This window comes from Triturus cristatus, chromosome 5_2, assembly GCF_964204655.1.
Source record: "Triturus cristatus chromosome 5_2, aTriCri1.1, whole genome shotgun sequence".
Taxonomy (NCBI): domain Eukaryota; kingdom Metazoa; phylum Chordata; class Amphibia; order Caudata; family Salamandridae; genus Triturus; species Triturus cristatus.
The window spans coordinates 429242432-429268004 of NC_140588.1; the positions used below are offsets into that span (position 1 = coordinate 429242432).

Consider the following 25573-nt stretch of genomic DNA (forward strand, 5'->3'; position numbering starts at 1 on the left):
ATAAACGCAATTCTTTCACTACCCTCTGTGTTACAAGAGAGTGATCTGACTCAAACCCTAGCACAAACCAACAACTGGGATGAACTCTCAGAGATTAAGAAAGAACAAGTGAGGACAGCCATTCACGGAATAATTATGACGGAATACCTCCGTGCCAATGCCGCACTTAAAGGCCTTTGGGTGCACAATACCCCGCGCATTTGTCTCCATGATATAACCTTTCGTAAGGACTGGTCTGCCATATCATGGAAATGTACCAGAGACTACTTCGTCCTGATCATAAAAACTGCAACAAGACTCACAGAAGCACTAACAATAAATATACAAGTGAGTGAGGCGAATGAAGGGCATGGTACACATCTCAGTATGCAAAAAGAGAGTGGAGGAAATCAACCGTGAGATGAATGAGACAAAAGAGTACATAACACAAAATAAAATACAGAAGTTAGGAAAGGACTTGAAACGTTTCTCAATGGAGAAAATGCACCCTTATATCAAGGACGATTACAGGGCACTTGACCAACTGTCCCCTAACAACGTCGGAGACCTAACACGTGGCGCACACCATAGTACGGAGACCAACAACACCCCCTTTCAACCATTCACACCGAACTACCATGGATGGATGGCCCCTACTTCCAAGGACCCCCACCAATGGGACCAATGATTGGACCAAACTACATGCAAAGACCTCCTTTTTTAGTGAGAGGCCAGACAAGCCAAAGGGGAAGAACAAAAGGAGTCACGTGGCCGGACCAAGAACGACAGGTCCTCACCAGGAGCATGTCCAAGGAAAAACCAGGAGCAAGCTTGACACACTCATAGTCAACTTGAAGGATATCACCTTGACCCAGGAGCAAGAGAACGTCCTGAATAAAGGACTGGGATACGTACCTACACCACCACTGGACACATTCAAACTACAATGTGAGATGGCTGAATTTTGTAGAAAACTTAAACTTAAAGCCTTCTTCAAAGACAAAGAAGAATACATTACAGAAGGCGACAGCACATTACGACGCAGATCCACCTTCTGTCCTCTAAACCACCAGATACCTATTGAGATCCAAACTTTTGAGCAAGCTGTCATGAAGGAGGTGGAGGACATCAAGAAGCACCCCATAAAACCTTTTATGAACACCACTAGCTTGGAACAACAGGCGTTGGATGAACTCTGACAACATGAGAACCTCATAATCAAGCCGGCTGATAAGGGGGGTGGAATAGTCCTATTTAGTAAAGAAGGATATGACCAACAATGTCTCAAACTCCTCTCAGACAGGAAATTCTACAAAGTAATTACCACAGATCCAACCAACAAACTACAGAGAATAATAGAACTGATGGTAGATGAAGCAGAACTAAATGAATGGGTTTCAAAGAATGAGGCGAATTTCCTCAAAGCAAGATCACCCAAGGTACCCTACTTCTATTCACTCCCCAAAATTCACAAGGAGCGAAGACCACCACCAAGACGCCCTATAGTCTCAGGTATTGGTTCAGTCTTAGAACCACTCTCACATTTTGCTGACCAGTACCTGAGACCTTTGCTATAAAAACACACCAACATACCTGAAGGATACCCGGGACCTACTGATCCTCCTGAAGGAACAGTCCTTCTCGGATGAAAGGATGCTCCGAGTAGGATTAGACGTGGAGAGTCTCTATACTAGCCTCCCTCAACAGAAGACTCTAGATACCCTGGAGGCACTACTTTTCAACAAACAATGGGATTTTAAGACACCAAGACGCTTCATTCTAGAATGTTGCAAACAAGCCCTCATGGAGAACAACTTTGAATACAATGGCAGGATGTACCAACAATGCCACGGAACATCGATGAGCAGCACTTTTTCTCCAAGCGTAACAGGGTTCTATGTGAGCAATTGTGAGGACACCTTCATACAGAATGTCACCAATCCCTTTTTTTCCATGATACGCATCCCCGACCACTCAGATACAACCTTCCGTACAGTCAATTTCTGCACCTCAGACACAACTGTAGCGATCTCAGAGAATACAGAGCCCAGGCAAGAGATCTCTGTGGAAAACTAACAAGGCGAGATTACCCTGAGAAGACAATAAACAAATGGCAGAAAAGGGTGGGAAATCAACTCAGAGAGAGCCTTCTAGAAACTACGCCCAAAGAACCACAAGATATTGTGACCTGTGTCACTACATACAGCATAGCCACTAATGAAGTCAAAAAGATCATAAATAAGAATTGTAGAATCCTAACATCAGGCTCACTCAACTGGCCCAAACCAAGGTTCGCTAATAAAAGAACAAAGAACTTCAAGACCACCACAACGGATGAAAAGAGAATTAACTGCCACACTATGGAATATGCCACCCATAATTGGACATTATCCACGTGGTTCATGTTCAGTATGTAAACTGACCACTGCAACAAAAACCATTCAACTTTTGCCAGAGCTAAAATGGACCGTTAGACATCACACAAATTGTAATTCCACACACGTGATCTACATGATCACCTGTCCCTGCACCCTAAGATATATTGGAATGACGTGTCGCAAGGAGAAACAAAGAATATGTGAACACAGAAGCAATGTAAAATGTAAGAGAGGTACGACCAAGATGAGTACCCATTACATTGAACTACAGCACACTGTTGATGATCTAAATTGGGTGATCCTGGAGACTCTAGAAATAAAAAACCGAGATGCTGAGTGAACACTCTTTGAAAAGGAACAAAGATTGGTACACCGCCTTCAGACGAACACTACAGGTCTGAATGACAATATTCCCTGGCTTAGCCTGACACACAGGGAGTAGATGCAGAACCTACCTGACTCAATCGGCTGCAAATCTGAGAGCACTAATATCGACCTACAATTATGGCCTTACTTCAGACATACATCAATATAAAACACCTTCAACTGGAGGAATACATTGAACTTGAGAAAGCCTCCTTGTAGTAACTAGATCATATTTCTGTTTGTTCACCACCTATAACGAGATACACAACTACTAGATAAAGGAGCCACCTCCACAAGGTCTTCTCTGCCGCCCAAAAGTAGCACGTCGATACCACTGCCATAAATACCTGCGAAAAACACACTGAATACAATGGCAGTGCCTTTTAAAATACAAGAACATACTAATTCATGACCTCCGCTGTGTTATGTTTTTAGAATAAAAGAACATTTAATTCATGATCTCTGCAGTGTTTTCACAATAAAAGAATATATTAATTCATGACCTCCGCAATGGTGATAACATCATACCAGAATGAGGAGTTACTCCCATGGACTACTAAATAACTATCATCAGTCCTGTAAGCAAGTCCTGACAGCACCTGCTGAGATAATGATACAAAACCATCAATTTACAGTGTGATTTGATGAGTGCAGAAAACGACTATTCAAACAATTTTAATGCCAGGATTAAAAATGTCCAATTTCTTGTTACATAAGTTGTATTAGGCAGAACATCGATCTGATACATATACTAACAGAACATTTGCCAAAGTCTGTCTACTGTGGCCACTCCTGAGCGAGTATAATATGATCGCTCCTAACGTGTCCGCGTCACCCTGGGCACCGTAAGGAGAGCGAGCACAAGTCATGCTGAGTAACCACTTCAATTTTGCAAGTATCCTGAAAATGCTGAGACTCATCTGGGGACGATAAATAATACACAGGCTATTAATTATGAAGAATCAGCGTTCCCCTGATGTATTGTGTACATGTTTTCATTTGAACTATTTACCTTGATATATGCTAACAATTATGTTTTATCATAACTAAACTACATACAAAGGTTTGAGTCTATACTGACACATAACACTTACTCCATATGCAGGGTCTCCATGATATAACCTTTCGTAAGGACTGGTCTGCCATATCATGGAAATGTACCAGAGACTACTTCGTCCTGATCATAAAAACTGCAACAAGACTCACAGAAGCACTAACAATAAATATACAAGTGAGTGAGGCGAATGAAGGGCATGGTACACATCTCAGTATGCAAAAAGAGAGTGGAGGAAATCAACCGTGAGATGAATGAGACAAAAGAGTACAGAACACAAAATAAAATACAGAAGTTAGGAAAGGACTTGAAACGTTTCTCAATGGAGAAAATGCACCCTTATATCAAGGACGATTACAGAGCACTTGACCAACTGTCCCCTAACAACGTTGGAGACCTAACACGTGGCGCACACCATAGTACGGAGACCAACAACCCCCCCTTCCAACCATTCACACCGAACTACCATGGATGGATGGCCCCTACTTCCAAGGACCCCCACCAATGGGACCAATGATTGGACCAAACTACATGCAAAGACCTCCTTTTTTAGTGAGAGGCCAGACAAGCCAAAGGGGAAGAACAAAAGGAGTCACGTGGCCGGACCAAGAACGACAGGGCCTCACCAGGAGCATGTCCAAGGAAAAACCAGGAGCAAGCTTGACACACTCATAGTCATAGTCATGACCTCCGCAATGGTGATAACATCATACCAGAATGAGGAGTTACACCCATGGACTACTAAATAACTATCATCAGTCCTGTAAGCAAGTCCTGACAGCACCTGCTGAGATAATGATACAAAACCATCAATTTACAGTGTGATTCGATGAGTGCAGAAAACGACTATTCAAACAATTTTAATGCCAGGATTAAAAATGTCCAATTTCTTGTTACATAAGTTGTATTAGGCAGAACATCGATCTGATACATATACTAACAGAACATTTGCCAAAGTCTGTCTACTGTGGCCACTCCTGAGCGAGTATAATATGATCGCTCCTAACGTGCCCGCGTCACCCTGGGCACCGTAAGGAGAGCGAGCACAAGTCATGCTGAGTAACCACTTCAATTTTGCAAGTATCCTGAAAATGCTGAGACTCATCTGGGGACGATAAATAATACACAGGCTATTAATTATGAAGAATCAGCGTTCCCCTGATGTATTGTGTACATGTTTTCATTTGAACTATTTACCTTGATATATGCTAACAATTATGTTTTATCATAACTAAACTACATACAAAGGTTTGAGTCTATACTGACACATGACACTTACTCCATATGCAGGGATGTTGACTCCGTGACACCCCTAGCATTATTAGTACCAAACAGGGATAGAGAATTGCCATTTTTCATCATTCTAGCCAAGTGCACACTTCGCATCAGAATTGCTCCTCTATTTAGATAACATGAGCATTGAGACAGCACACATTACTGTGAGAGTATTTTTAATGCAAAATGAGACATCATCAAATCAACTCTCTTTCTGTTTCTTTTTTTACAGTTTAGGTACTTTATGACTTATGTTTAACTTGGTGAGCTAATGCCGCACTAACCTGGGCTGTGACAACTCGCAGCCTCCACATTTTTAGTTCCTGAAGAAGCCCCCCCCGACTCGTCCGGGCACTTTTATGGGGCTGAAACATGCCAACTGTTCACATGGATAATCCAGTGCGTTAGACTATTAATTTGTCTTTCCAGGCACAACATTGTTTTTACCTTCCTCCATTCCGACCTGAATAATGGTACAGTTTAGGTAATGCAAGGTCCTTTTTTAACTCACCTCACTTGAGCCCTTACACTTTTCATCACTGATCACTACTGCAATAACCAGTGGTTTCTCCTCCTGGTGGAGGATAGCATACGAGAAAAATAAATGCAATGATGATGGTGTCATGTTTTTAACTAGGCAGAGAACAAAGATATACCGCCTCACGGCCTTTGTACGTCAATGAGGGTTTTTTTATTGAAAGACGGCAAGGACATTGAACCCTGGTTACTCAGGTACAAGTGATCCAGTCCCCTTTGATATTTTGTATTACGACAAGGCAGCCAAATGGATTGCAGCTTCTTCTTCCTCCCTCCTTTTTTGATTAGATATATATACTTATAATATCGCCAGGATGTGTTTGGGCTCCAGCTTCTTGCAAGAATGTTTTTTTTTTTATTTTAGCTCTAGCTGGTAAAAAGAATTAAGGAAACTTCTGCATTTCAGTAACAGGCCTGCAAAAGCCACATTCTCTTGTTCTTGAGTTAGAAGAAGGACTGGATGGACTAGGAACAAAAAGCACATTTTGCAAGACCACCCCCATACTGCATGGGTTGAGCAGAGCAGCAAGAAAACCTGACCACTGCAAGGGAAACATGGGTGGTTTCTACCTCCAATATATTTTTTAAAAGGACCCCTACATTCCCTTGCTCATTCAGCAAATGCCTTCGGTGTACAAGAGCTTTACAGGGTTCATGTTGAAATTTGTTTGTGGAAAAAAATATATTTCTAATTTTAAAAATTACCCATGGTCATTGTTTTCTATTAGTACATATCAAAGTTGTTTATAATAACTGCCTGAAATGTGTGGTGTTTTTTCTGCACTATATGCCATCGACACTGGCTCGGTGCTGCCTGACTAACACACTCTCTAATGTTTCTTGCCTCATAATATGGTTAATGAACATGGGACTACTGCAAGGATCGTCCCACACAGTATTGCATATCCAAAAGAGTGAGGAGCCCAAGATGAAGCTCTCATGCATCCTCAGTGGTATGTAGTGCCACCCATCAGCACTAGACAAGAGATCTCTAGATCAGCTCAGCTCTAATTAGTTTGGTGTTTGATACCTTGGTGCCAAGTCCATGCTGCGAAGCCAAACACGCCTGGGTGGCAACCTCTGCCATGATCAGTGCCACTGGAATTATGTGATTCTGCGCCGATTTTCACATACATATGGATTTGCTGCATTTACCTCATAATCCATCATCTGCTGCATAATCTGCAGATAAAAAAAAAAAAAAAAAATTCTAGCTCACGCAGATCAAAAGTAACAAAAAATATGGCAAGGATGCGTACCGGAAGGTTATTTGCAAAAGTTTATTAGTCTTCTATCAGTTGCTTATTGCTGTACTAGGGTGTTAAATTGGTACTAATTAAGATAAACTCTTTCCGTAGACACTCTTAGGTGTGGTGTAGCGGCCAGGGCAGCTGAATTCGGAGCGCAGGGTTCACGGTTCGACCATGGTGCAAGGATGCCTACTTCATGGGGAGATTGTTTTTGTGCAGGAAGGGGCACCTTCCTGCACAAAAACCATCACTACAGGCATTTTCCTCGTTCAATGCATGCTGTAGAATGCAGCATGCATTGAAAGAGGAAACAGGCATTGGCATAGCCAATAGGTCTCGCCTTTGGGACCTTATAAGTGTTTAGCCAATTTGGATTAGGCACGGAGTTGAGACCCATATAAGAGTTTGAAATGTCCTATCATGATGTACAAACAGTATGTGGCATCTGTGTTCAGTTCTCCTATTAATGTAGCAACTAATAGAGGACTTTGCATTCTCCACACGTCATCATGAAAGAGAATTTGTGTTTCAGCTGTAGGTATAATATAGGCGATGCAAAGAGGCAATGCAGTAGATCATGTTGAACCTGTCACCTAGGGATGTTTATAAGGTTTGTATAAATCAAATATAAACGTGTTAGTAACAGAGAGGAAAGGAAAGACAGGGTGTGTTGTCAGTTGAAAGGAGGAGACTTACACAGCAGGGATGAGATGAAGTTTCAAAAACGTGCACTATTACAACAGCGCCCATCTCACCCTCTCCCACCCTCCCCCAAACCCCACCTCGTTCAGTAATTATGGTTGTTGTCAGGAGAGGTGACACACAGGAAAATAAACACAGTTTTGTTACAGATTATCTCATATTTCCCATTTAAGAAATGTGAAAATGAGGAGCAAAACAAGGAAGGCCCCTCGGTGATCCGTCGATCGAGCTATCAGCCTCTAGAGCAGACAGATTAGTACAGAGATATGGTCATGGTTTGTCCCAGGGGCTAGGAATGATGGCAAAGGAGTCAGACACTGAGGGGGTGTTAGCTGTAACCGGCGACATAAAAGTAGAGAACCCAGGAAGCAGACATGGGAAGGGGGGGCAATGTTTCAGAGCACGTGAAGGCAGCAGAGGAATGCTGGCAGCATCGCAACAGCCCACCATGAGGTGAGCACAGGGCGAGTAACCCACCAAGGCGGTGCACTAACGACACAGACGATCTGGAAAGGAAGCAGTAGTCGTGCCTGCCAGCCAGGGAACTGCGAGAGCGGATTTATTTCGAATGAAGTCTGTGGCTCGCTCATATTATACAGCTTTTAAACAAATGATTGCAACCAAGGGTGCTGGAAAAGCCACCGGAAAGAGCTGTACATCGAGCACACCGACACACGGGGTAAGAGAGTGTCAGAGTTAGACACACATCAAAGAGTAAACTGGTTGCACCCAGCCAGCCTGATGGGGACGAGCGTAGATAAGATAAAGTATGATGTATGACGTAGAGGCAGACAGTCTAATCCCCGGACAGCCGCTCAAGGAAAGAGGACCGTTGCAGAACTCATTAAATGAGGGGAAGACGAGACACATGGCCAAGCCGCGAAAGTGAAAGTGATCGGGCGGAGGCAGAGGGGAAAGCGCGGGAAATAAAAACAAGCATTTGCCGCGCGATGCGGGAAGCTTGTAATAAGAGAAGCTGACGAGGAGGGAGTGGGAGAAGGGAGGGGGTAGGTGAGGGGATTCATGCGCTGTAAGGCTTAATGAGCCATTACAGAAACCCAGATGGCAGCCTATAAGCTGCGAAAGTGAAAGTGATTGTGATCGCGATGCACTTAATGACCCATGAAAGACAGATAGCGGCTACCCGCGTGCACGCTCGCGTGAACGCAAGCGCTAGACCAGCCAAAGCGTGGGGTAGCACTTTCAAAACCCACCTACTAAATGTCTCGCAGTGCAGCGCATGCGCTGGCTCAGGTGAGACCTAAAAACCAGGAGAAATGAAGACATTTCTCCTCGTTGCGCCTCTCTACGCCACCCGTAGGGTGGTGTAGCTATCAGATGCATTTACAGATTTACGATTCCTCGTAAATCTGGAAACGTGTCTTTGTTCCATGGGTGTTGTGTAGGAACACCCATGGAAAGTCCCTCTCACGCAAAGTGCTGCGTGTAAAGGGGCCATATTTACAAGGACAGGAAAAGCCACGCAGGGTGGCTTTTCCTGTCCTTGTAAATATGGAGCAATAACATGCGCCACCAGTACATCACTTTTTGTTGGTGGCTCAGGGGGCTTGTAAATCTGTCCCAGGGAGTTATGGATAACCCCCATTGTCACTCTGATTTCTCCATCATTTCAACAATAGACAGCCTGCTACACCAGGAAAGGGAGGTCTAGCGGCTAGGAAAGGCCACACAGCAGATGAAGAAGTTAAGTCAAATGCCAGAGAGCACCACTTGTGTCTTGTTTAACAAATGTCAGTGGATGGAAGTGCTCAGATGAGGGACATGTCGAACTGGCGACTTATTTACAAATAATGATTAAAGTAGAGTGAACGCACCCTCGTGAGGCGACAACACATGAAACATGACCACAACAACAGAAAATAAATCAAAAACAGGAACGTCCTAGCAAATGATAATTTAGAAGAGGCATGCATTTATTTGTAAAAGACATTTAAAATTGATTGAACTTCAACATTAAAGTTGAAGTACTTTGCCCTTAAGATAAATAGAGACCCATCAGCCACAAACGTAATTTTATGTGAAAATCACCTGTCATCCTTTGAATAAGATAAAATGAACGTCGTTTTTACAACCCTTCCTTTTTCTGAGATACATAATGTAATGAACTTATATTCACATGGCTGGGTATTGTAAAGTTGTGCCTAGGGCCTAGGAATGAAACGCAGGGGCACAAATGTGTGATGCTAGTGGTCAGTGGAATGCCTGCCACGCCCAGCGCCCTGGGCTTTTTATTGAGGTACATGCGTGCCGTCCGTGGGGACGTCGGGCTGACCCAACTACGGCCACGCTGAAGGGGGGTGTTACCCTGACACACACACACGGACCCTCGGGCAATGGTTTGGTCCGTTGCGGCAACACTACAGGAATGAAAAACAAACAAACAGGCCGCCTAGCGCGACCCAACAGTTTTAACAGTCTCTAAGAGTCTCATGAGGGAAAACAAATGGAACAGTCTTACTTGGCTTTGGTGGAGGTGCAGCCTCCCATCACTCCAGTGGTTGACAGCGGGCCACAAAGTCTCGATACCTCTGGGATGGTCGCGGGCACGGGCGTAGATGGTATTTGCTCTGGCTGCGCCCGTCCGGTGGGGTGAGAAACATGTCCTCTGAACTGTCCGCTTCCACCGTGTCCGGGCGTCTTTGCATTCCATGTGGCACTTCTTCTCTCCCGGTTTGCGTGGAAGAACCCGTTCCGGCACTCTCCGCCACGCGTGGCTCCTCAGCTCCCGTGGGATTCCGAGGGCCGGGAGAAGGCGTTGGGTAGTAGTCTTCTATCTCCGGAAAGTCTTCCTCCACTTCATGCGGGACCCTCTTGAAGAACGATACATTTCTAGTGACTTCTTCACCGCCCCTGATTGCTGTGATCAGGGTCCCTTTGACGTTGGTGACAGTCCACGGGGCTAGCTCGAAGGGCAGGCGGAACTTTCCCCCGGGGTGGCGGTCCTTCACTAGCACCCGGTCGCCGACTTGGATTGTACTGTCAGCTGCTCTCCTCTTCCGGGAGGCTTCCTGGTTAGTCTTTGTTCGGTTTTCCGTGGAGCGGTTGGGTGGGTTTGGTGACGACTCCCACACGGGGTGGTGCGGGATGGTGTCCCGGATTGCTCGGCCCAGACACAGGCGGCTCGGAGGGACCCCTGTGGTGCAGTGAGGCGTCAGCCTGTACTCGCGCAGGAATTGGTAGAGAGCTAGCTCCACGTTTAGGCCATCTGCTAGGGCGATCTGAATAGTTTTGTTTAGAGTCCTCATCAGTCTCTCAACCTCTCCGTTTGCTTGCGACCACCTCGGGGTTATGCGTCGGTGCTTGATGCGGTGGGACTGCAGGTACTCGGCCAACTCAGCGCCGTTGAATGGTGGACCATTGTCCGTGCGCAGCTCACCTACGAGTCCATGGGTGGCCATGATCTTCTCCAGCTTGGGGATCACCTCCGTTGCGGCTGTTGAGGGAAGGATCTCAACCTCTGGGTACCGCGAGTAATCGTCTACCACTACTAGCATGTATCGTCCTCCAGGTAAGCTGCCGAAGTCGGCACTGGCTCGTACCCAGGGTGATGTAGGGCCCTCTTCAGTGATTACGGGTGCTGGGGGGTCGGGTAGGCTGGTCGCCAAACACACCGGGCACCGCTGGACCGTGTCCTCTATCATCTTGTCAAGTCCCGGGAACCAGAGCTTGCACCTGAGACGGTTTTTTGACTTGACGATGCCTTGGTGGGCGCCATGCGCCAGGAGGGCGGCTTGTTGGGTGAGGCTGCTAGGCAGCACTAGGCGGGGGCCTCTCAGGAGACAGCCTTCAGGGGACACCGACAGTTCGTTCCTGACGAGGTGGAGCGCCTTCAGTGATGCTTGAGCCTCTGGCGTGCGAAAAGACGACGGACTTTGGAGCGGCTTCCAGTTTCCTGACGCGACCGCTCGGATAGCCATCTGGAGACAGTCGTCCTCTTTGGTAGCTAGCGCTACTTCCTCCAGTGACATCGGCAGGGGTCGGGACCTTTCCACAATCATCCGGACATACTCCTCTGTGGCTGCAGCCTCCGTGGCTTCCACGTCCGTAGCCGGGTGGGCATGCCTGGACAGGAAGTCGGCTGGGTTTCGGGCGCCTGGTCGATACTCCACTGTGAATTGGAATTCTTGAAGCTGGAGTACCCATTTCTCTATCCGCGGGGGAGGGCGTGACGAGGAGCCTTGAAACAGCGGGACCAGGGGTTTGTGATCTGTGAGCACCACGAACGGGTGTCCATACAGGTAAATGTGGAAGTGGCGGCACCCCCACAGGATGGCGATAGCCTCCTTCTCGATCTGCGAGTACCGCTGCTCCGTCGGCGTGAGGGTTCTGCTTGCGTACGCGGCGGGGGCCCACTCTCCACACCTCTGCTGCTGGGCTAGCACGGCCCCTAGGCCCGTCGGGCTGGCGTCCACTAGGAGTTGTGACTCGAGCCGAGGATCGAAATACGCCAAGGTCGTGTCGGCTGAGAGCGCCTCCTTGGTTTTCTGGAACGACTCTTGCTGTGCCGGGCCCCACTCCCAGGTGGCGGAGGCTTTGGTGAGGTCGCGGAGGGGCCCAGTGAGGTCGGACAGGTCTCTGATGAACCTCCCGCAGTAGGTGACCATCCCAAGAAAACTGCGGACAGCCGTCACGGAGGTAGGCGCAGGGGCCGCGTGGATGTCCTTGACTTTATCCGGATCCGGGCCTATTCCTTGGTCGGAGAATCGGTATCCGAAGAAGCTGATGTCTTTACGCAGAAAATCGCATTTGTCCCTGTGGAGAGTTAGGCCTCGCTCCTGAAGCCGGGAAAACACTGCTCGGAGGCGTCGGATATGTTCGTCCAGGGTTGGGGCGTGGACTAGAATGTCGTCACTGACGTTTAAGACGCCGTCCAGCCCTTGCAGGACGTTCTGGATAATGTTCTGTAACACCTCCGCTGCGCTCGATATCCCAAAGTTGAGCCGGGTGTAGCGCCAGAGGCCTGCGTGCGTGGAGAAGGTGGTAATGGGGCGGGAGTCCGGGTGCAAGGGGATCTGGTGATATCCCGATCTCAGGTCCATTTTGGAGAACCACTTTGAGCCCGATAGCTCTCCGACTATGTCGTCTATGGTCGGCGTCAGGTGGCGCTCGTGCCTGATGGCCAGGTTGGGGATGCGCATGTCAACGCAGATCCGCACTGCATCCGGCTGTTTCGGCTTCTTGGCTACTACGATGGGTGACACCCATGGGGTGGGTCCACTCACCCTTTCGATGATTCTTGCCTGCTCGAGTGTCCGTAGTTCTGCTTCCACCTTGGGCCGTAGGTGAAACGCAATGCGTCGGTGCTGGAGGGCCACCGGGGCGACTGTCCTGTCGATGTGGAGTTGTATGGCAGGTCCTTTGAGACACCCGATCCCTTCAAACAGGGCCACATGTTCCTGCACCAGGTGGTCCAAGTTGCGGGTTTGGACGGTGAGTGCAAAGTGGATCAGGCCCAGGTCTTGGGCTGTGCGGCACCCAAGCAGGAATCCCGTACCTTCCTGCGACACGTATACTTTGGTTTGCAGCCGAGTGGTGTCGTGGGACAGATCCGTCCTGAAGGCCCCACACAGGCGTAGGGGCCGATGAGTGCCGTAGGCATATACTTGCACCCTCGTTGGATGGAGTGGCGGTGCGCTCCTCAGCGTCCGGTATACGCTGGCAGCCATCAGGTTGATTGACGCACCGGTGTCGATCAGAGCAGCTACGGCCTGGTCCTGTACAGTGATTGTGCACATGGGTCCTGTCGAAGGCGTCGCTGCCAGGGTGTTGAGCATCCGCACGACATGCACAGAGGCTACATCCGCCTCGTCGTTGTCGTCCATGTCGCTGCTGGTGGAGGGGCTGGGTAGTGGTACCAGCTGTCTTACCCTCCCAGGCGGGCCTCCTTGCTTCTTTCTTGACGATGACAGGCACACACTCGCAAAATGGTTGGCTTTGCCACATGCGCTGCAGATTTTGCCTTGGGCCGGGCATGCTCCTCGGTGCGGTGTCACTCCTCCACACCACACACAGGCTCGGCCGGGGGACGGCTGGACTGGTCTCGGGTTTCTCCGCTGGGGTTGCTTCGGGCGAGTGTCGGCCACCTCCGTTTGGAGGGCGCACACCGGCTCCGTTTTGATTGCGACCGCCGGCTTTGGCTCCATGTGCGCGGCTCTGGCCTTGGACAGTTCCTTTGAGCGCCCTAGCGTAAGGATGTCGCGCATGGGCATGTTGTCCGCCTCCAACACCCTTTCGCGGAGTTTGGACGATGCGCAGCCTTGGATGAACTGTGCGCGGATCTCGTCGTCCGCATCAGGGAGAGTGCACGTGCTGGCTAGCTTTTTCAACCTGGCATAGAAGACGTCCACCGACTCTTCTGGGAGTTGGCGGGCCTGGCGGAGCAGGAATCGTTCATAGTCAGCGCTTGCGAACGGCTCAAAATACGCCGTGATAGCGTCACGCAGCGTGGCGTACGTCATGGGCGGCCCACCTTCCACCACGTCTTTTGAAATGTCATGGATCGCCTCACCTCCAAGGTGTAGCAGCATGGCACGCCTCCGCACAACCGCGATGTCCGCCGCCACGAAGTAGTTCTCCAGGCGTTCCACCCACTTCTTCCACCGTGCGGCTTGAGACGGTGGGGTGCCGGTGACTTCGAAGGGCTCCAGGGGAAGAACGTTGGCCATGGTCGCCGAGGATGGCTGCGGGGGGCGTCACTAGCTCTCTTCAGGGAGGCCCACCAACCGTCCAGGCGTCGTCCGTGGGCAGGTAGGCCGTGCTGGGGGCCAGGGGCCGCTGGGGAGTAGGCAGAGTCGAACAGGGACCTTCTCGACAGCAAAAACGGGCCTCACGCGAGATGCGTGAGAAATGGCAGGCCCGGGCCGCGTGTTGCACGCGAGATGCGTGAGACTTGGCAGGCGGGTCCCAGCGTTCCGCGCAGGCTCCGCAGGAGAGGCAGGCTGCCGGAGAGGGAGGAGGCAGTCGTCGGGGCCCGGGGAGCACAGCCAAACAGGTGAGGCCAGCAGGGGGGACCTCGCAGGGCGTCCAGGGGCCAGAGGGAGCGCGGGGGCCAGGCCAGCTGCAGGTGGTGCAAACCGCTCCTTGGGCAAGAGCGTGGGTTCGAGATCGCGCAATGGGGTGGCGAGACCACCTCGTCGCCAGTGTAAAGTTGTGCCTAGGGCCTAGGAATGAAACGCAGGGGCACACGTGTGTGATGCTAGTGGTCAGTGGAATGCCTGCCACGCCCAGCGCCCTGGGCTTTTTATTGAGGTACATGCGTGCCGTCCGTGGGGACGTCGGGCTGACCCAACTACGGCCACGCTGAAGGGGGGTGTGACCCTGACACACACACACGGACCCTCGGGCAATGGTTTGGTCCGTTGCGCCAACACTACAGGTATTAACGTCTAACAGTTACTTAAGCAAGTTGTAGCAAGATCTGTCCATGGAAGGAGGAATTCTCTTCAACATGTAATAGGCGTAGCTCATCTAGGCAACATCACAAAGCACACCCTGACGAAAATACAATCGGAAATGACTTTAAAGGTGCTCTTCTGTTTTTTACGCATACCTCTGGGATCCCTTTCAACCTCCGTTTTCTATGGCACAGCTCTAGCTCCGCCTCTGAATGTTTTACCCAAAGTTTCGTTTTGTGCTTTTTAGTTTTCCTTGGTTTCAACTTCATAGCTTTCCATGCTTTCCTCAGTGCCTCCTATTTGTAGATTTAAGATTTGCTTCCGAGTTTCTGAAAGATAACCTTGTGTTTTCAACTTCAGTGAGGAGTTTTTTCAATAAAATATGCATATCAGCAACGTTGTAATGTTCAGTGTTTGTTGGTGCAAACTTCTTTCAGCACTTCTACTTTTTACTCGCCAAACTGCATCAGCAATTGTGTACCATAGTCATTCATGTTAGGGGGTATGGGGCTGAGATTTCCCAATAAGCATCTCTATGGCACACTGACAGGCACTGTGAGAAATTCACACTATCTTAAGAATTGTCTTGAGCTCCCACTCTGTCCCATCATGAACATTCACTCACAGCTGGAACTCATCCAACGCCTAAAAGCGACTTAATTCATATGAAAGAGTCATATGTTGCATGAAAAAACTACAGCAACACAACAAATGAGAATAATACTCCTAGGGAGTGCAACATGAAGTTAAAATGTAATGTGAACAGGGACTGTATCGCTGTTAAGGATTGCCTTGAGACTTTCAACAGCTGTCGTTGGGAATTCAAGCATTCCTGTTAAGAACATGAATTTAAGACCCGATCAGGATCCATTTCAAAGTATTTAATTGTACCTGAAAGAACCCGACCCACTTCAAACTCCACAGATGGCAAACTGATGTGGAGTGAGTGATGGCAGGGGCCCAATCAGATATATGCCCTTAACCCTGCCTGCGCTGCACACACATCTCTGTAGGCCACTCTGCAATCCCAGGCTTAGTCATCGAGGTGGGTGAGCTACTGAAATCTCAAGCCAGATGCCGTGCTCCGGCTCATCTCGAGGTCCTCTTGTGGAGTCTGCCTGCCTCACTTTCTAACCTCATGCGCTAAGAATTAATGAGGCAGTGACCTTTGATGTAGAATGGGTGAGAGAAAGAGATACCCATGCAGTAGCTGAATTGCACAATCTGAAACCAGAAGAAATGGTGTCAATCCTTGCTTCCCTGCTTGAACAAACTGTGTGAGCCTATGCACATATTTTATTTCATAGAGGTTCCTATTTCTTCAATATCACAAATGAGAGTTCTTTAAAATATGTGAGTTTGGGAATGTATTGTATCAATAACTCTTAGGACTATATTTATTTATTTTTTTAAATAGTTTTGTATAGCACGAACAAGACCCCGAAGGGCATCAGAGCGCTTAACAATAATGGAAAGGAAGAACAAGGTAAAGGGGAACATTGCAGAGGGGGTAAGAGAGGATAGCATAATGAACTAAAAGAATGTACAAGGATGCGAACACACATTACTTAGTAGGGTAAGGCAGACAATCCTGGGCATTACAGTTGTGAGGCCAATAAAACAAAAGAGAAATCAAAGGACATTTAGAAAACAGACAAACCATGGTCATTTAAGGCAGGAACTTGTTCATTAGGATTACTTTTACTTCATGTTTGAAAGCAGTTGTGTAAGGGATTCTGCGGATTTCCGGTGGGAGAGAGTCCCAGAACTTCGGTGCCAAGCCAGAGAAAGCTCTGAGCCTCGTTCTCTTTTTGCGAAAGGTCTGAGGTTTCAGTAGTAGAGAATTTGCACTTCTTGATGGTCTGCCCCCTTATGATAGTTCTAGTTTTTGAGCCAGGTAACCAGGAGTTTTGAAGTGGAGGGCTTTGTGCGTCAAACAAGCAATCTTTAGTTGTATACTTGTTTCGAGTAACAACTTTAGAGAATTTAGGGCTGGGTATATGTGATAATTTCTTTTTGTATCAGTGATCAGTCTGGCAGCTGCATTCAACGAAGCCCTGAGTGGGGCAGAGGAATATTTGTGGAGGCCACAGAGTGTCGTGCTACCATAGACTAGCCTCAGCAGGACAAGCGCTTGAACCACCTGCTTGAAGTCCTCTTGAAGGAGGAATAGTTTTAGGTTTCTAAGAATCCTCATTTGGTGGTTAGCACCCTTACACATCTTACTAATATTTTTCTTCATGTTCAAGTGTGAGTCTAGGGTGATTCCAAGAGATTTAGCTGAGCCGATGATAAGAGGGGAGCAGTTGAAGGTAGTGAGGTGCTTCATCCAGAGTTCGATCTTGGGGGTGTGCTTAGGAGGGGACATGAGAAGGAATTCTGTTTTGGCGGTGTTGAGCAGGAGATGGTTCTCAGTTAGCCAGTTTTGGGTAATCATCAAGGAGGAACTGAGTGAAATGAGATCTTCAGAGGAATTGATCTTCAGGTAGAGTTGCGTGTCATCCGCATACATATGGAAAAGAATGTTCATGGATTTTATAGCGTTCGCTAGCGGCTGCAGAAAAATATTAAAGAGCATGGGAGAAAGTGCAGACCCTTGCGGGACCCCCATGGAGACTGTAGATGGTTTGGATAAGGTTTGATTCACCTTAACTCTTTGGAATCTATTGTGAAGGAAGGAAGAAAACCATTCCAATACCAGACCAGAAAGGCCCATCCTGTGTTCCAAAATGGCTAAGAGGTTATCGTGATTAACTGTGTCAAATGCTGAGGAAAGATCAAGGAGGATTAGTAAGCAGGATTCATTATGGTCTAACATTTTTAGGATGTCATCCATGATGAGAAGGAGCACCGATTCGGTACTGTGACCACTCCCAAAACCAGATTGATGTTGATCCAAGAGATTGAAAGACTCAATGTGCGAACAGAGTTGTGATTGCACACATTTTTCTAGGAGCTTAGCCAGAGTAGGGATGTTGGAGATGGGACGAAAGTTGTTGAGGTCAGTTCTGTCCGCATCAGGTTTTTTAAGAATGGGTGAGACCTGAGCTGCTTTTAGACATTCGGGGATCTATAATTTGCTCCCTCTATTATAAGGATATTGGCCATACAAGAGCTACACATGACAACTGACTTGTCTCTGATTTCAGTAGGGGCCTTGTCAACATGGAAGGGGAGGCATGAATATTTCTAAATGTATGTTTTAAAACCATTAGTTTAAAAAATGCCTCAGTGCAGTGTAATAATCTGAAGTGCTAAATAGAAATCCATCCGCATGTTAAAGAAATACACTTTTTTTAAAGCAACGTTCTCATAATTTGAGATGTCTGCTGCATGATTTATTTCCCAAGCATTTTTGTGTTCGACTCGTGCTCAGGCTTTTAGAGCCTAAGTCGACCCGTGGTTCAGTTCTGGCTCGACTCTACCTGTTAGTATGTTGGCTTTTCCACCATTACCCAGTCTGCAGCAACAGTAACTTGATGCCACTGTTGTTGCAGTCTGATCTGACAGTCACTAACAGGCCAAGACTGTAATTGTTAGGAAGGTGTCCCACTCATTACATCCCTTTGAAGCTACATCCGTGAACATCAGCTGTCATTAAAGTTCAGCTAAGCCAACAGAGAGAGGAGCTAAAAACCTTAAGCTGCGATTGACTGTATACTAAAATATGCACACTAGTTTAGTTGTAATGCTTAGATTCTGCTAATGCTATTTCTTTTACCAGCACATTTAGATTTTACTGACCAACCGATTCAACTAGCCCTACGTTCTGAGTCAGTTTGGATAAACGTGTTATGCAAATCAACTAAATGAAGTGACCACAAAAGTCTTAAGTAAGAAAACAATTGATTATAACTGTGCTGAGTAACTTAGATACGTGTGGTGGTGTCAATTGGTCCTTTCTTTCTAAGGAACAGTTCAACTATTCTGTTCACCCCTAGACATGCCTAAGCTTTAACATAGCAGGTACTAATACATTTAAGGTCATATATACTAAGACTTGATAACCTAAAAACGACTGCAATATGCGCGCCAACTTTTTTGCAAATAGAATCAGATTTGGTCACCTGGCCTGTGACCTAACAGATCAGCAAGAAAAGATAGAGAATTGCACCGGGTTGAAGGACGACCTGCCTAATTAATATTCAGATGGCGTTTTATAACACCCTGAGATTGGCTACAATCACAGGCATAATGGCCTGCAAGTGACAGCTGACATTCATCCCCGTGATTGTATATAAAATTGATTTTTTTCTTTCTTTTTATTTAAACAGCCAAAGATTCTTAAAGGAACTGAGGCTGATTTTAAAAACAAAAACAATCAGTTCCTTGGACCACTGCTTTCTCCCCCAAAACTGCCACCTGGATTCTCCTTTGGAAAACCATTCCTCTTTGCAAAGTTGTAACCATCTCAGCTTGGGAGTTAGTAACTGATCAATAGTTTGTGACCTGAATTGTGGTTGCCAAATATTGATATACACCATACCAACTAGCAATTTGGAAGGAGCACTCCCTACCTGCTTCTTCCACATTTCTGAACTACGATTTGGTAAGGGTCAGAAAACCCATTTTGCCATTTGGATTGAATTTCAAATCTTTGTTTCGGTTTTTGATTTACAAAAGACTAATTAGTTCATTTATATTTTGTCGGGGATTGAATAAATTGATATTTACATTTTCTGGACAAATGTGCTTACCTAATGTCTCATGTTGGGTTTTACACTCTAATCGAGTAAACAATATCTAGCTGGGCAAAGGGAAGAGGAGGTGTAAAGTTGTTATCTCCCCAGCCTGGAATGTGTAAATGGTTTCTGATAGGCCATTCCTTTTGGTAGACTCCCTAGTGCATCTTAAGGATGTCAATTTCGCTGTACTTTCTGTTTTAGCATTTGAGATTTAGTTTTATTTTTGTCCAGTTTTAATGTTCTAGGTTGCTTTACCAATTTCATAGCAGAATATACTTCTGAGGGAATCTTGTTTTCAATGTCATTCTTTGAGGATGGAAGGCAGTTGACAAGATCCTTCATGGGTTCTCCTCGGCGGTGCACCCTGTCCTCTGTGGTTGGTGCACTCATCTCGCCTTCCCCCACTTCCTTTGCATCAGTTCATCCCAAAATCTTCCTGAGACAGGACTGAGTGTCCTTCCTCTTGGTTCCACAGCGAGTTGAGCATTTGTCTCTTCACAGATTTGCGCTGACCTGACATGGAAGTTGTGAAAGTGTTGCCCCATTTCTGCACAGCAGATTTTACAAAAATGCAGGCGAGTGAATATACAGATAAGCTAGCCAAGAGGGATTGACCTCTCTACCAGGGAACACAAGGATCCACTCTCCGGATAACATTAGGACAGAGTCTCATTTCACTCTTACCATGATGGGTTGCTTGAAAGTCCATGAGAGCTCAATTTTACGGCTTTCAACTCCACACACATCCGTAGCCACTAGCTTTCAAGAAGCATTATGGATTTGATGATGAAAATGTCCGATCCAATTGGCCCAGTCCTCCCACAGCCATTTAATGAAAATATGAAAGACAAGGACAAATACTAGGAACCATCCACCAGAAGAGCAGGGAGGAGCACAACAGTAAGACCCCAGTGGCCTCCTCTGAGCTCTCCAGTGCTTGCAAATCTGACTCTCCACTTCCAGGATCACTGATCCTCTGGCATGCAAGGATGGCTCAAAGAACTCTTTGGCCCTGAAACATCTCCTCACCAAAGGGAAGGTGCAATCACTTTTGCGGCCACAGGAAAGAAGGCAATATGGGTGCCATCTTAAATCTGTAGCACTGGACCCAGGGCAGAAGAGGTACCTGGTAGAACATTGACCAGTTCCAGAAGAGGCAGAGATACTTGACCTGACCTCACAATTCTGGTTGATCACAGGCTCCTCAAAGTGTCTTGCAACCTGAGCCCCCATCTTGTGAACAACCAGTCTCTCGCAGCTTCAGCACCTGCTGCGGCAAGAGACCTAGGAGGACTTCTTGAACAGTCCTTGTCAGAAATCACCTCTGCCGCAATTCGGAAGGCCCTAATTTGCCGACTCACATCTCAGGTCGCACACGCTAGAGGCCACATCTGACTCTCTCTTGTCACGCATGCCAGAAGTCACATCCGACTCTCATCACGCATGCCAGAAGCCACATCAGCCTCTCTCTTGTCACGTATGTCAGAAGCCCCATCAGCCTCTCTCTTGTCACATATGTCAGAAGCCACATCAGTCTCTCTCTTGTCACGCATTCCAGAAGCTAATGGAAAGTTGGGCTCAAGCACTCACTTCCATCGTGGCAGCAGTATGCTCAGACGTTGCACACCTACATTTGAAGAATAAACGGTACCTGCTTAGAATATTTGGTTATAAAAATAGCCACCTTGGTAAAACAACCATTCTTGATTTTTGAAAATAGCTTTACTTTGTATCTACTGCACCGCATATAATTGAAAGCAAGGGACCATTTAGAAAGACTGCGAAAAGCAGCGCCAGGCCCTTTTCCTGGCATAAATGCGCTGTATAAATCTTTCTGAAGCATTACAACTCCATACAACACAACACAATGCAATACAACACCAGTCAACATGGGATACACCACTTACAGCCACCCTTTTCCAGCTCTGTATATTGTATATCATTTCTGATAAGGAAGAGTCGGCATATTCCAAGAATCCTGGCTGCATCTGTTACACATATATCACAAAGAGAAGTTTGGAAAGTGTGAGCTGCTGTGCTATGAAAGACATCTGGGAAAACTCGGTAAAATCCTTTGTTTAAAATAATATCAGATTTAGAGGAGTTGCTGACAACATCAGTGTTTTGTAATTGTTCCCTTCGTTTTTATCAGAAAGTGTCACGCGAAGCATTTATAACGGTTCATTTAAGGCTCTGTTTCTGTGAAATAAATGCACAACAGACGTTACGCCGTAAAGAAACTGTAATGGTCTAGAATATATTTTTAAACATGCCTTTCTATTGTTTTTATGCAGCCAAAATGTGTTGTGACTTGGGAGACCCTTCTAGATGCCAATATGTATGACGTCATAGGCTTGATCCCTTGTCACACATTTAATCCTTAAATAGCCTTCTGTTTGCCTATTGGCTAGGCGAAGATCAAGAAGTGGAATGATATAGACATCATATTTAACCTACCGTTTAACTGGCAGCTTATGCAGATATTTTGTTATCTTATTTCAATCTGTACTGAAAACATTATTATAAAATGGAGGTTTTAGCTACACAAACCTCAAGACATTACATGAGAGTTTCATTCAGTGTGAAGCAAGGTACTTGGATACACCCATATAATTTGAATCTACCCCCAGCCTCTCCTAATTGACATCCATGAAGATTCTTAAGAATTGTGCCGTTCTTGCAGCGGCGCCAGCAAGGATCGGAGGTAGGGAGGCGGTGGCTGGGAGGGGGGACGGAAGGGGACGTGGGGGAAGCGGGTATTAAAAATGAAAATGAAAATAAAAAGTGTACCTTCTCGCTGCTTCCTTGCCGCGTCTCTCCTCCGTAGTCCCCCCTCGCTGGCCTGAACAGGAAGCACACCTAGGCTCCCAGTCAGCCAATCACAATGCTGCCTTAGCAGCGTTGTGGTTGTGATTGATCTGAGCGTCGTGTTTCGGTGCTCAGACCCTGACTGGGAGCCTGAGCATGTTCTCCACCCAGGCTGTAATGCAGCCTGCATGGAGAACATGCGAAGTGCGCATGACTGTTTGGCCAGCCTGAGAGGGCCGGCTAAACAGTTACTGCTCACTTAGGAGGGTGCTACCACTCATCCCCTGCCCCCGCCCTCTCACACAAAGCTGCTGGAAGTAGGACACAATCAAGTGATAATAACACAAGTTATTATCATTTTATTTCCCTTTATTTCACTGCTAAAAATTAGTGGGACGACACTTCTCGGCCTTAGCGGTTAGCCGCCACTGCGTTCTTGACTAATAAGAGAAGCAAGCATCATCGAAAATATGTGAAAATCTATAAGTCAGAAGGGAAATATTTTCAGGGAAAACCTAAAATCTACAGAAGTAAAAGTGAAAGTGCACATTCATATTTCTCAGTCTGATGCTAAAAATAGAGAAAAGAAAATTCTACATAAGCTGCAGTGTGTGGATTTTTATGTTTTTTTCTTATTGGGCAGTACTTATTAATTCAAGATATTTAAAATAGTCACTTCGGGATCTCTGAGAGTCATCTCTCTTCAGTTTCATTGTAGACCAATGAAAGGGTCTCTGTTCCGTCACATACATCTCTCTTCTCACTTCGTGTTTGCGAGCCCTTATACCAGGGCCTGTGCATCTCTCCAGCTTTTCAACTATTGAGTGCTTTATTGCTGAGGTTTTGGCACTCACAAAAGCATACCTTACCTCTGCACCCTTTTGTGTCTCCTCATGCTAAGGTTTAAACTAGGCATGAGCGAAATATCTGTTACGCAGGCGTCATCTTGGTAATTCCGCATAATACTTGTTAAGCAAAATTCCCAAAATGTTGCTATTAATCCATGTGGCATTAGTAGTCCAGCAAGATTTTAGCTCCAGAACATTGGAACAATGAGAATTACCAGAAGGTGAATGGCTGTCATTTGCAAGACTTCTGATTTTTTTTTTTGATTTTTTGTTCTTGCGGGAAATACATCCTTGCATTCAAAATGGATGCATGGTCTCTATATTTTGCTGTAAAATATAGCGCTAGATGCCAGTTTTGCATTTTGCATAATTTTCATGTAAGTTTGCAAAATTTATTTTTTAATTATGAAAAAGCAAATTACACACATTTCACCCACCCTCAGTTTCGAACTTTCTTGCAGACAATTCCTCCCAGCTTCCTTTTTAATCTTCATACCATACATTGCCACATCTAGTCCAATGAAAGGTAGAGCACTCACTGTCTCCAAGGGGATAAGGGAAAGTCTCTGTGAAACTCTAAATTAATCAGGCTTGACACCTTCCACGCATAGACTCAAGGTGCATGTGGCAACTAGTTGGAGAAGCTTGCAGCTCAACTCAGATAGCAATAAACTGTATTATCCTTATGTCCGCGTTGACAGCATGGCAAGTCTACGTTGAAAGTAGTTGCCTCCTCTGCCGCAAAATCTCCTAGCTGTCGTCATTCCTGGCTTATGCAACAGCTTGATTGACTGCCTCTTTTCACTGGGCCCGATTCACAGAACTAACTTAAGACAAAATCCTAAACTTACTACTTTTGGTATTCACAGGAGGCATTTAGTACTAGTAAAGTCAGGATTTTGTCTTAAGTCTGTCTTAAGTCTGTCCTAAGTCTGTCCTAAGTCTGTCCTAAGTCTGTCCTAAGTCTGTCCTAAGTCTGTCTTAAGTCTGTCTTAAGTCTGTCTTAAGTCTGTCTTAAGTCTGTCCTAAGTTTGACCTAAGTTTGTCTTAAGACTGTCTTAAGTCTGTCATTAGTCTATCTTAAGTCAAACTTAAGACAAAATCCTAACTTTACTACTGCTAAATGTGAATACCAAAAGTAGTAGGACAGACTTAAGACAGACATAAGACAGACTTAAGACAAACTTAAGACAGACTTAAGACAGACTTAAGACAAACTTAAGACAGACTTAAGACAAACTTAGGCCAGACTTAAGACAGACTTAAGACAAAATCCTAACTTTACTACTACTAAATTCCTTCTGTGAATACCAAAAGTAGTAAGTTTAGGATTTTGTCTTAAGTTAGTTCTGTGAATCGGGCCCTTTGACCTTAACCCGGAAGTAATTGCAAAAATGAAAATTACTGGGTGTTTTAAAAAATCTATTGGTTATTTTAGAAATTCTTCATTCACTATAAAATACAAAAATCTTCAAAACAATGCACTGTAAATATGGATTGTCTTATGATATGTGAAAAGCTATCAGTTATAAAATAATTCTAATACATGTTTTCTGTGTTTTTTTCAGTCAGTGGTCTTGTGACAACAGGAATTCCAGGTGAGAGTTTTTTTTCATGTCACACCGCAATGGAACAAACACCTTTTATTTTTTAAATGGTAAAACAAGGAAAATGCTTAAATACGTCACATGAGCAAGTACATAGCTTGTGGTGTATAATAATTGATCCGAAGTGTTGATTGGGGCAATATTTGTCAGCCTGTGATCATACTGCAAAAACCACTATGCCCACTGTTTAAAATGCATGTTAACATACAATTTTTGGACAAATGTCATATGCCCTTGCAATGTAATTTAAGTTCTTATCATTGCCTCATACTGCTACAGTTCTTGACATTATTATTAAAGAAAGTATATATTAATAATCCATATTTTCCTTGTTGATTCTATGGGTACTGTTTAGTGTCCCTGCTACCATAGCTACAGAGTGCAGAACAGCAGCTAGGCAATGACAACAGAGAAGTATTTCAAGTGCAGGTGACCACTTCTGCATTGTGTGATTGGCCCATTGAGGCAGTGTGTCAGGCCAGCAGTATCCTCCATACCACCAGCTTAAGTGCGCCTACATACATACCTTAAGACCTGCATGTCCCTCAGAGGCAACCATACATTGAGAACTCCCTTTCACAAAGTGCAATTTATCATTCTTATGTAATATTTCAGCTTTTAAGTTTACCATGAATGCAGGACTAAATGTACAAATTACTACCTTAAAAG

The 25573-nt window shown here is 45.9% G+C and overlaps 1 protein-coding gene across 1 annotated transcript in view; it reads left to right on the plus strand.

Annotated features, from left to right (window-relative positions):
* Nucleotides 1-25573, plus strand: part of RAMP3 (receptor activity modifying protein 3) — a 1003044-nt gene that overhangs the window by 296317 nt on the left and 681154 nt on the right. Inside the window, exon 2 of the mRNA XM_085607369.1 lies at nucleotides 24866-24895. Within this exon, the coding sequence (XP_085463495.1) occupies nucleotides 24866-24895 (30 nt within the window). The remainder of the gene's footprint in view (nucleotides 1-24865; nucleotides 24896-25573) is intronic.